Consider the following 13544-nt stretch of genomic DNA (forward strand, 5'->3'; position numbering starts at 1 on the left):
CATTTGAAAATATCGCACAAAAGTGAAATTCAGGGGAACAAAAATGCTGCACATACAATGGATGCATATGTATGCTTTGGCTGTTCCCCTGCAGGCTCCTCCTCATGAACGGGCATTTCTCGCAAAATGTTTTGAACACTCGAAACTGAACCACCAGTCAGTTCTACAGGTGTTTCATCAGTTGTTAGATCACGATCTGAAGTTTGATTCGGTTGTCCAGGAACACTGTAATTGTCAAGTTGACTATTTTCATCAGCAGGTAAAGGTGGAGAGATGAAATCTCTTGCCGGGATATCTTCTGCAAGCATATAGCTAGACACTGCAATAAATAACTAATATCTCAGAATAGCCACAGAAGACCTTAATTAGTTAAAAACAAAGATATTGCATCTGCATGTGCATTTATTGACAACAAAACTAAGCTATGTACAATAATCTGTTTAAGGTCTATCTAGAGGTATTAATCAAGAGGATGGTTGCTTCCTATTCAGAATTTACCAAAAAGTTTGACAGGGAAAGAATTATTTCAAGTTCATACAAAAATGTATAAGCTGAACAATAGGATTTAAAGAAATTATTTCATCAGCATGCGCATTTATTGACAACAAAACAAAGCTATTCTAACATAATCCGCTTAGGTTCTTTCTACAGGCATCCCCCAACAGGATGGTGGTTACTTTGATTTCAGCATTTACAAATTTTTGACAAAAAAAAATGTTTCAAGTTCAAACAAAATGCCTAAGCTAAACAATGGGATTCATAAAAGGTATACGATATCAGTCCAAAGCAACCAAGAGAATGACTAAACAAGAAACTTAAAAAAAAAATGAAGAATGCAAAAAGGAACCAAGTGAGCATTGGAACATGAAATAAAGAACGTAAAAGCAAAAGAAAAACATGGATATGAGAAAAAAACAAGACCTAATATTAAGTAGCCAAATTACAGCACTAAAAAAGAGGTGAAAAAGTCTAAATTCCAATCAATAGAATTCATCGGTAAGAGAGCTATCAATTCAAAACAGCTAAAAAAAACAACAATCAAAGCAAAGTTCAAAGAAACAAAAATGCAATGAAGCGAGCCTTAAACAAAATGCACAAAGCATATAGCTTCATTAACGTGTTAACTAATCTCAGTGCATCATGGAAAGAGCTATTTGCATATGCATATTATGTTTGAAGTTTAGCAGGCATGGACATGAAATCATCGAAGAGTGGTTAAAGAACAATATCTCTCACATTTTGATAAATGAAAGACCTCCGATAAAAGGTTTAGCCATCTTTTTATAAGAAACGCAATTTGACTAATATATAACAAGGTTTACTATACCTGGATCTTGTAACTGATTCGATGGATCAAATTGTGTATCATAATTCAATGCATCTAATTTTGTTTCATAATCGGTAGGTGTCATCATGGCTGCTGGGTGTTGATGAACTTGCTCCTCTTCGAGGAGAAAAATATCATTAAGAACAAAATATCCCTTCTCTTGCGGAGCAAGAAAGAAAGTCTCTACAAATTTCCTTCTGAAAATGAAATCTTTTGCTTGCACGAAACCTGACACTGTCACCAAAACTCCTCCATCCCAGGATTCAAGTGAATGAGCAGTTATTATCTCAATCTCAGTGAAATTCAGCTGGACAATGAGATTATGAATTTCCTGGAAGATTATATCATCATATCAGCAAATCATAACAACAAATCAATAGCAGTCAATACAAAATCAAAGAAAACAGAACAAATTCTAAGCAACAATCGCAAAAAGAATCACAAAACAAACATAAATTACAAGCATATAAAAGAAAATGCTTGACATGCAACGAAAAATGATTAGCTAACCAGAAAAATTGAAATCAATAACAAATAACAAAAATCAATGATTAAGAGGAGAATTTATTTGAAAATCTGTAGTTTCACCAAAGAGGTATTGTGTAGAAAGAAACTGAAAACAATAAAACAAATAAGCAGGAAGAGAACAAAAAGAAGAGCTGACAAGAGTTGATAAATCAATAGCTCAGACCCATTAAAATCAATAAAACTCGTTGAAAGGTAAGATTAATTTAGATTTGAAAATCTGAAGATTCACCAAAGAATTTATATTTTCCTATGCACAAATAGAATTAGATTACCAACCTCAAAAAAGAATATCTAAGAAAAGGTAACATAAATTTGAACTCCCATTCGCTTTAGCTACTTGCATCCAATGCAATAAGTATCTTAATATCCAAATAACAAATAGCACAGTTCCTCTTCGAGAATTGGCATCATCATTGTCATTAGTCTTACCCAAATATTTGGAGTTGGCATTATGAACCCTCATTTTTTATTTATGGACTTGGCATTATGAACCCTCATTTTTTATTTATTTTTCTTGAGTTCCCCAAGAGGCGTTAAATCTATTCTTAGCAATAAGTTAATACTACCATAAGTATTTCCTTTTTCTTTCATAATTTTTCAACACTAACTTATCTACCCATCAAATGAGTGCATTTTCTATGCTGTCGCATATCATGTCTAAATTACCCAAGTTTATTTTCAAGTTATCTTATTATCAATAAATGCTACTCCAACTATCCATCCAACATGATCAAATTTATCAATGCCATATTCAATAACATCCATCCAAACATTCTTATTACTGCCAAGCTCAACTTAGCTTATGATTTTTCCCTACCAAATACTTAGATCCATGAAAACATAACCAACTTAATTGCATATTTTTAAAATTCACTATTCATTATACTTGTTATCATCTTATCACAAAATATTCTTAGGGCTTTATTTGCCCATTTTAACCACTCAACCCTAAACTCAAAAGTTATATCTTTATCTATGACCACATTCTTCTATATAATGGATATGCAACCATCAATCTTAGGTATCATTTTACTTTTATCAGTACAAACAAATCTCAAAATAGTCTCCTTTCGTATGTGATTAATTTAGTCAAAGAGTACCATATTTGTCCAATGTAATCCATCAACTATACATGGTCCCAAATGGTTCATTAGGTAGAAATTAATGAAAATTATGACACAAAATTGATTTCAATTTTGTACTTCAAGAATTGTTTGAGAACAATTTTATATAGTTGAAAAATTAAATAGGAAAAATTAGCTACCCATCTGCATTCTACATCAGTTTAGTATCAGAGCATGGTTGCCTGGGATGCGAACTCGATGGAGTCGAGCTCTTTTCACCCCGGAGAATGAAGTGGACATCCGACGGTGGACGATATTCAAAGGAAGAGCTGAAGATCGACGGTCGAGATAACTCCATTTTATTTTAGTTTATTAATTGTATTTTGATTTAATTTTGCAATTTTCCTTTTTTATCCTTTTTATTTAAAAATCTTGTCTTATGTAAGTTTGAGGGGCAAATTTGTCTTTTAGTTTCTTTTGAGGCCTATATATAGAGGCCCCTTTTCTTGTATTAGGAATGATGAATTATTAAGAAAAGAAATTTGTTTTGCATTTTTGTTCTTTGGGAGGACGTTAGTGGGAATCCCTATGGAGGGAATTGTGGTTTCCACAAGCCGCAAGATGGGTCCGGGCTCGTGGCTTGAAGTTCCTTGGTGAAGGGCATCGTATCACCCATCAGTCTTCGGAAGATTCCAAGGCTCGCGGTTCTACCTCTTTTTTCTTTGTTCTGTTTTTCCTTATTTCCATAAACCACCACCTCCTCAAGCCCTCCACCAAGGCATCCATCCTATCACCCCATCACCTTCACACATCGGCTTACACCATCTCCTCCCTTCCTCCTCCCTCCCCTTGGACGAAATCCACCATGACTCCACCCACTCGCCGGCCACCTCCTTCCCTAAAAAAAAAAAACCCTCTTTCCTTATTTAAGTTTTCAGTAATTTGGAAAGATTTTAAATTCAAATTAATCTAATTTGACTTTCAAATCCATCATCATTAATTACCTTATTTTTGGAAACCTCATTCATTCAATTAATTAATCAATTCTGAAATTGATTGATTAATTAATCCCTAGTCCAAATACATTGAACCTAGAAACCCCTAGTCCCCCCCTCTCTCTCTTGGCCAGCCCCATACCCATGCCCTCTTTAAATTTCTTCCCAAAATTAGATTAATGATTATCCTGGAAAGGTTTTGAATTCAAATCCAACATAATTTGAAATTTGAATAATTTCTTAAATTAATTGATCTATTATAGGAAAGTATTTAAATCAATTTCAGTTCAATTCCAAATTGGATTTGAATAAAATTCTCTCCCTCAATTTAAGACTATGGAATAGGCAAGCTTTAATTCCACCCCTCACTCTCTCCTATTTTAATTAATGCTTCTCCATTAAGGCCTCCAATCTCTCTCCATTTAAGGGATTAATTAAGTACCCCTTCCCTCCTTTTCCCATTTAATTTGAAATTCAAATTTCAAATGACCCCCCACCCATCTCCGTTCTACATCAAGTTGGGAAGCAAGCCTACTGAGAGCCCCATAAATTTAACCATAAACTTAGAAATGCTCTAGAAGATAGTCATAAAAAACCACTTGTCAATGACTAGTGGAAAAATTTGTCTACTTATCAAATATTAGACTTCGCATTACCTATATTATTAGTGTAAAATTTGTGAGTTATTATGGTTGAAATTTGTCCTAAAGGATTTTAAAATTGTATGAAAAGATTCTATAAGGCTTTATTATGACAACAAGTCAGTCATCAATATTGAACATTTGAACATAATCTCGCATAACATGATTGAACAAATAAATTGAAGCGAATAGGCATTTTATAAAGGAGAAGCTAAATAGTTATTTAATTTGTACTCCATTTGTTAACACATGCCCAAGTAATAGACAATCTTACCAATGATATATAGAACAATATTTTAAAAATTGACATGCAAGCTTGAAATGAACAATATAGTGTGGATATATCAATTTAACAAACCAAAACTCAATTCCCACCTACCCAAATACATTTCGTGGAGCCCTCTCCAACTAGCGGTCCACTAGTCATGTGCTCCTTTCTTTATTCTATTAATACCTCATTGATCCATGTACTCATGGATGCCACATCACCAATCTTTGTAGGTTGTTTTATTGTAATTAATTGTATAATTAAAATTAGCATATTTCCTACTAAAAGCTCTTCTAAGATAATATAAATATTGAGCAAGTGCTCGAATGAAACTCAAACAATTCTCTCCAATTCTTATCATTATCAAATGAAGTCACCCAAGAATATAAAAGCTACTTGAAAATCCAAAATTATGTTGTTAAAGCTTCATTAAGAAATTACTCTCAAAGGTTCTTTCATTTAGTTTAAAGTTTATCAAGAATTGTCTATGTAATAAGACAGTTATAAGACGACTAGATTTATTCATTTTATAATGAGCGCTCTCATAGTTGTCAATGGCGCAAAATAGCGCGCGCCATGGCGCACGGCGCGGCGCACCTACGTAGCCATGTTCATGGCGAGGCGCATGTGTTTAGAATTGCGCGCGCTATTTGCGCCACATGTGAGCTATGGCGCACGACGCAAAATAGCGCACCAAATTGTTTAAATGTGACGTCCATCTCTTAAAATTAAAAAAAAAATGCTCGGTACTGCTAGGTACATGCTCGGTACTACTAGGTATCTTTCCATACAAATGACTTATGAACTTTAGAAATAAGCATAACTTCAAAATTACTCTTACATATAAAATTTGCTCCGGGGGCACGCCCCCTTAGACCCCGGCAGCCTGACATATTGTTGTATTCATCATCTTTAGTAATAGTTGTTAGTGTTAGTCTGCTTCTTCATGAGTGCATGCTTTGTATAAGTTTTCTTCATTAGTGCACGCTTTGATTGGGAGACATTGGACTCTATAGGAGAGGAGGATGGGGTGAGGACTTTAAATGTGAATTATTGTCTCTTGGATAGCTTGTCTTTTATTTTTAATGATATTTCATATTCATGCTTATTATTTTATAATTCTTATATAGTTTGTGTCATGTTCAAAATAGCGTGCGCCGCGTCATACGCTATGCGCCATAGCTCCAAAGAGACCTGTGCGCCATGGTGCGTCATTCGTCGTTAATAGGTATGAGCGTTCTTAAGCCTTGCTACGCAGTTTTATTTATATTATCCAAATGTAATATTTCTTATTGCACAAACCATATTCTGCATATTCTAATTGACTCAAGTTACATCATTTAATATTTCTACATATATCTTGTTACATTTTAGAGCTTCTCTCTCTACTTTTTTATTTCTCCCCTCTTGCTTTTGTAAATATAGTTTCATACTTATTAGTAAGGATCTAGTATTACCAGCGGATGGTTTTGGATCTAATATCCTTGAAGGTGCAATGAGTTTAGAAAGATGTCTAGGACAAGAAGTACTAAAGCATCTCAAGGAAATGGAGAGGTCTCTGATAGAAAATACTTGAGTTTGCAAGTAACCCTAAGGGAAATACTTGAATTCACAAGCAAACCTAGCAATAATCGGTAAGAACCAGCAAGAAAGTTGCTGATTTCGGAGAGAAAATAACAAAAACAATGCAGGAAACTCCGGATATCTGAGAGAAACACAAGGAAAACTTCTTATATTCAATCCACGAACAAGAAAAATAATACAATATACAAGTTTCTTCAATTCGAGAGGAAGAAACAACTCTCCTCTTCTCTAGCACAGCCTAGAGCCCAAGAACACAAACCCTAGATCTTAAATTGCATTCAAATTCAAGATGAAAACCAAACCCTAGCCAAAAAGACTAATTAAAGCAAAATGATAAAAGTTTAATCCCTAAAAAAACCCCCTAATTTGAATTTTCCCTCCAAAGCAATGATTAATTAGTGAAGTGGGCCCCTCCATGTTCTACCCCTCCCCCAATTTGCCTCTGCCTGTAGACGTGAACCGGTCAACTAGGGATTGAATCAGCCGGCCTTAGGGCCGGCCTAACATTACCTGCCTCCCAAAGACTCACTTTATCCTCAAGATGAAATAAAGGGAACTGCTCTTTCACCCTCTCATATGGTTCCCATTGTGGCATCGAAGTCAGGAAGCCCCCTCCAAGTAATTAACACCTCCTTGTTTCCTTCCTTGTCATTTCTCACCTCTTTTAGCTCCAGAGGTTCTAAGACCACCTCCATCTCGCCAGTCAATGTTGCTGGCAGTTCTGCACTGGTTGCATGCTCCCCTATAGCCTTCCTTAGCTGTGTCACATGGAATACTTGATGTATAATGGCGGATGGGGGTAACTTCAAGCGGTATGACACTGCTCCAACCTTGTCCAATATCTCATAAGGGCCAAAATACCTTGGGGTTAACTTCTCATTTCTCTTGTTAGCCAATGTCTTCTGCCTTTAGGGCTACAGTTTCAGAAAAATCTTCTCACCTACTTCAAACTGGATGTCTCTCCTGTGTGAGTATGTCTGCCTCCTAATGATTTGATGCGCCCTCATTAGGTGTTTCTTCAATTCCTCCAACACCTTATTCCTGTCTTCCAAGTACTGCTCCACTGAGGATACTGGTGTGCTCCCTTTTTCAAAGTGTACTAAGTGTGGAGGGTCTCTTCCATATATCACCTTAAAAGAGTTCATCTGAGAAGCAGAGTGATACGATGTATTGTACCAATACTCCGCCCATGCCAATCATTTGGCTCACATCCATGGTATTTCAGAAGCAAAACACCTCAAGTAAGTCTTCAAGCTCCGGTTTACTACCTCCATTTGCCCGTCTGTTTGGGGATGGTAGGTGGTGCTTCTTTTGAGGACCATGCCCTATAACCTGAACAGTTCCCTCCAAAATTGACTGGGGAACACTTTGTCTCGATCTGATACTATCGACTCTAGAATCCCATGTAGACAAACCACCTCCCTGATGAAGGCTGCTGCTACTATCAATGCGGTGTATGGGTGTCGTAAAGGGATGAAATGTGCATACTTACTCAGCCTATCCACCACCACCATGATAACAGTAACCCTTCTGATTGGGGTAGGCCAGCTATAAAATCCATGGACACTTCTTCCCACACTCTGTTGGGAAGTGATAAGGTTTGTAGTAACCCCCTTGGAGTCATAACTATATGCTTGTTTCTCTAGCACACTTCACACCTCGCCACCATCTCTTGCACATCCTTATCATCCCTTTCTAGTACAATTCAGCAGCAAGTCTCTTATATGTCTTTTCCACTCCGAAATGTCCTTCCATAGCACTCCCATGGAACTCCTGCAATAGCTGGGGACTATGGATGGAGGATCCTGGAATCACAAACCGTCTATGGTACAACAGTCTCTCCCCCTCGAGGGCATAACCTGGGTGGTTGCTCCTATCCTTCAGTAGATCCATCCGGAGCTTCTTCAACTCTTCATCCTGCACACTTCCTTCTTGGACCACTCCCCCCTATCCCCCCGCCCCCCCCCCCCCCCCCCCAATCCACCATCAAGGTACTGAAATGGTCATCTCCTGAAGCTCTCCCCCACACCTGGATAAGACATCAGCCACCTTATTCTCAATCCATGAACGGTACTAGATCTCGAAATCGTATCCCAATAGTTTAGACAACCACATCTGATGTTCCTCCATCGCCATCCTTTGCTCCAACAGGTACTTTAAGCTCCTTTGATATGTCCTGACGATGAAATGTCAGCCCAACAGATATGATCGCCACTTCTGAATAGCCAACTCGATTGCCATCAATTCTCATTCATACATAAACTTCAGTCTTGCTCTAACTTCCAACACCTGACTGAAGTAGGTTATGGGTCTATGCTGCTGCATCAGTACTGCCCCCAACTTATATCCAGATGCATCTATCTTTACTACAAATGTCTAACTAAAGTTTGGTAGAGCCAAAATGAGTCCCGGATCATTGCTTTCTTATGTTTCTCAAAAGCCTGAGTAGCTGCTTCTCCTCACATGAAGCTATCCTTCTTTAACAGCTCTGTCAAAGGCAGGGTTTAGGGTTATATGTTGCTATACTCTTTCACAGATCTCCGGTAGTAACCCATCATTCCTAGGAATCCCCTCAGCTTGCTCAAGTTCCAAGGTAGATGCCACTTCTGCATGACTTCAATCAGAGCTGGATCTGTTTTTACCCCTTCCTGAGACATCACATGTCCCAAGTACTCCACACTAGTTTGTATGAAGCTGCGTTTCTTTAGGTTGGTACTTCGCGTGACCCTCCTGGTGCAACTCCTTTAGGAGCTAGAAAGGTAGTAGTCATCCTGTAGGATCCCCCGGAGCTACTGCCTCAAGCCCCCCTCTCCAGATGCTTCTGGTCCTCGACCAGCTGCGCCAACTTCATGGCCTCACCCAAGTCAAACGGTCTCATCACTCTAACAGCTGCTCTGATCTCCGGTTTGAACCCCTTCATGAAGTTCCCTTCAAGCACGGTTTCAGAAAGACGATCCAGCCTACTAGCTATGTACTCAAACCGATTCCAGTACTCTGTCAATGTCCCCTCCTACGTCAGGGAAAAGAATTGCTCGTAGAAGTCTCCTCCCCTACTGGTTCGAAAACATTCTAGTAAACAGTCTTTGAACTCCCCCCAGCTTTGAATGGGTCACCACATGTCCCGCCATTGGTACCACACTAGTGCCTTCCCTTCCAAATACAATCCTGCTGCTGCTAGTTTCTCCTCCTCAGTCAACCCATTGACTACAAAGTATCGCTCCACCTTGTAGATCCAGCCATGTGCATCCTTACCCTCAAAGATGGGCATCTTCAGTTTCCTCACCCTCAGGTACCCCCGTTTCCCCTAACTCCTCCATAACCTATGATTCCTGGAAGAGAAAGTGCTCCCAGTGGTCACGATCTTCCCTCCAGCGATCATACCCGAACCTTCCTCATAATCCTCTCTTCTCCTTTCACATTCAGTACCCCAGCAATAAAAATCATCCCTTCTTCCAACAAAATCAGCACCCCTCCTTTCATAGCCCATACTCATCTCTTCTCTAGAGAATGGTTCTAGAGGAGGCATTCCATCATCTCCCTCAAGGATCTCCACTTTCGGATTCTCCTTCCTCCTAAATGGGTTTGGATTTCCTCCTCTTCCATGGTCGCCGGTGGTCTCCTTTATTTTCCGATGTTACCGGATTTTGCTTGCTTCAAGCATCTTCTTCATTATATCTTCCAAGGCGGTGAACCTACCATCCATCTTTTCATGGATGGAAGCAAATTGATTCTGAAAATCAGCGATTTTTTCCTCGAAATCTGTTTTTAGTTGGCCTATTTCTCCCTCTAATACTTCAACTTTCCTTCCGACCATTTTCCTTCCCAAGATCTACGAGGTCTTCTTGCGGATAAAATTTCTTTACTGAAAACTCTGGATTTCAGCCGCCGATGGTCCCAAGACAATGCTCTGATACCAATTTGATAGGAAATACTAGAGTGCGCAAGTAACCCTAAGGGAAATGCTTGAGTTAGCAAGAAAACCTAGCAATAATCTGTAAGAAACAGCAAGAAAGTTGCTGATTTCAGAGAATAAACATCAAAAACAATGCAGGAAACTCAGGATATCGAAGAGAAACACAATGAAAACTTCTTATATTCAATCCAAGAACAAGAAAAATAATACAAGATACAAGTTTCTTCAATTCGAGAGGAAGAAACAACTCTCGACTTCTCTAGCAAAGCCTAGAGCCCAAGAACACAAACCCTAGATCTCAAATTGTACTCAAATTCAAGATGAAAAACAAACCCTAGCCAAAAAGACTAATTAAAGCAAATGGATAAAAATTTAATCCCTAAACAGCCCCCCTAATTTGAATTTTTTCCTCCACAGACAAGATTAATTAGTGAAGTGGGTCCCTCCATGTTCCGCCCCTCCCCCTATTTGCCTCCGCCTGTAGACGTGAACCGGTCCACTAGGGACCGGTTCAGCCGGCCTAACAGTCTCCTATGAGCAACAATAATTTATTACTACAAGGCAGCTAAGTCAGATGGAAGGGAGTTTTAAATATGATTTAAAGAATTCTTGAATAATTTCTAAAAACAAGATTTCGAATTGAGATTCTTGGAGATGGATTATGAATTCTATCATTATAATAAACTTGACTTTGAAGCATTATATCTACCATAACAATTTATGTGACATACCTTCTAGAGAGTACTGATGAGATTTCTCTACCATGATGGCACTAGAAGCTCCAAATTCACATGTCGAAAGCATTCTCCGCAGAGATTGTGGAGGCATAACAACAAAGTTCAAGATCCTCCGTTTAGGGGTTTTAAAGAAGGAAAGATGGATTCTGCTGATCATGTCACTAATTTTTAGGGAGGTACTTCCCTCTTTGACATCACTGATGCACTTTAATATCGATTATTCTTTACCTTATTCATGAAGACGTTGTTACATTTACCATTTGGAGGTATTATTTCTCGCTTGGAATTTAAAAAGTAGTTTGCCACTTGATTCTCTAGTGCCAAAAATTTCATTATTGTCAAACTCTAATCAATACGAGGCAAGAGCAGGGGTGAGACTGGGAAACTTTAACATTTATTTTAAATGTGAAATGTTGGTGATAAAAGATTGGAGCTAGTAAGAACACAAGCAGTATTAACTCAACTATAACAAAAAGTTCCTTTTAGATATGCACTCGGGTTGCAGTAGCCAAGAATGTTGGTCGAGTTACTGGATGTAGTGAACAACCATATGAACATAGAGGAGTATAACCACATATCCAGTTATTCTTCATTCAGACCACAAGCTTTGTTTAGAGGGAAACTTATGATGACTTCCTAGGGACAAATAAAGTCCGCAAAAAATGACTTAAGTGGATTATTTGGTCACAACCAAGAATGTTGGTCAAGTTACTAGATGTATAGCAAACAACCATATGAACATAGAGGAGTATAACCAAATATCCAGTTATTCTTCATTTAGACAACAAGCTTTGTTTAGAGGGAAACTTATGATGACTTCCTAGGGACTAATAAAGCCGGCAAAAAATGACTTAAGTGGATTATTTGGTCACAAACATTAGTTATAAAGAGTAAACCAAATGCAAGGGATTTGAATTTTTTTAGTGTTTGGTTGGAAGAAAAGTAAATGCATTATAATTTTGAGGTATTTAGTGACCTTAGCACCCTAACTTAGTAATAAGTTGTCATTTTTTTATTTAGCCACCCCATTTTGTTGAGGTAAAAAAGAACTAATGTATTATTTCTTTTCCTTAGAAATATGAGAAGAGAGTATGGTTTAAAAGACCTTTGGCATTGTTATATTTGATTATTTTTTAAAATCAAATCGATTTTTTATCATGTTGAAAAAGGTGGTGAATACAATACCTACATCACTTTTGAATTTGAATATAAAAACTCATGATGACTAATGGGTATAGTTCATGATTTAAAATTGTACAATTAAAGGCCCGCCTCACAGCTCATCTCAACATAATTTAAAAAAAAGGCATTAAAGTGTACACCTCACGCTTGCCATATGAGATTTACACCTTAATGGGGGTGCGGTGCACCTCAAAGCACACCTCATCACAATTTTGAATAGGCATAAGCCTCAAAAAATAGAACCTAGTTAATTTTATGATTTTATTTGAATTTTATATATTAAATTAAGATAATTAATTGTACCTAAATATAACCAAATATAAGAAGAATCGTACAACCACAAACTCGTAGTCATAGGACCCTCACAACCACACCCTATCCTCTAACATTACCGTCAATATTGTGCCACCATTGCTATTACAATATCATTGCTTCTCTTCTAAAGCCACTCCTCTTTTTGTTGGAAACCAATTTCCTAATTTTTAGTATGAAAGAGGAGAGAAAGAAATTAACCATAAAAATGATTCTAATGAAGACTCTCTAAAACATGAGTGGAGGATATTTTTGAAGTCATAAATAATGATCTTAGATTACTTTTTCATGTTGAATTGAGAGTGCAAGAAACTATTTATTTAGTGTTGCATGTAATATTGTACTATTTTTAATTTTTAATGACCTTATTTTAACTTTTTATGATTTTACTTTAACATCTTACCTTGATGTTAATGTGATACTTATTTTTTTATATTTTTTATTAGGGAAATTTACATACATACCACTTTATAACATCCTATTTACATATCTAACACCTAAAACTTTAATATTACATGCATATCACTCTATATTATTTTAATATCAAATATACCACTTATATTTCTTTACTACCACTGATATATTTCATTTCTACCACTCATATTTGGTATGAAAATAAACTATGGGTGGTATGTATGTAATATTAAAGTTTTAGGTGTTAAATATGTAAATAGAATAGTATTAAGTGGTATGTATGTAAATCTCCATTTTATTAATTTAATAATTTAATTTTGAGGCTTACGCTTTAAAATGCCTCAAGGCTTGTGCCTCACCTCACAGAAAGAAAATGTCTCTTTTAGATTGAGTAATTTCAAATCATGGTGTGGTTATCACTTATCAATAAAAAATATGAACTATCAAACCTCATAGATATTTGGTGTAGAAGATGATTCCCCGATGTATATGAATAAGAGAAAAAGTACTTTATGTTCTTGTGCTATTCTTTAGAAAATTGCTACACCTATGTTTTGCTAACTCACACGTATCATAATA

At 37.0% G+C, this 13544-nt stretch overlaps 1 protein-coding gene across 2 annotated transcripts in view; it reads right to left on the reverse strand.

Annotated features, from left to right (window-relative positions):
* The window catches only part of LOC110112742 (putative G3BP-like protein), a 40260-nt gene that overhangs the window by 20282 nt on the left and 6434 nt on the right, over positions 1-13544 (reverse strand). For both annotated transcript variants that reach the window (XM_020845057.2, XM_020845056.2), the window contains exons 3-4: positions 1328-1658; positions 57-319 (exon numbers count right to left, since the gene is read on the reverse strand). In XM_020845057.2, the coding sequence (XP_020700716.1) occupies positions 57-319; positions 1328-1658 (594 nt within the window). The remainder of the gene's footprint in view (positions 1-56; positions 320-1327; positions 1659-13544) is intronic.

Source organism: Dendrobium catenatum, unplaced genomic scaffold (genome assembly GCF_001605985.2).
Source record: "Dendrobium catenatum unplaced genomic scaffold, ASM160598v2 fragScaff_scaffold_35, whole genome shotgun sequence".
Classification (NCBI taxonomy): Eukaryota; Viridiplantae; Streptophyta; class Magnoliopsida; order Asparagales; family Orchidaceae; genus Dendrobium; species Dendrobium catenatum.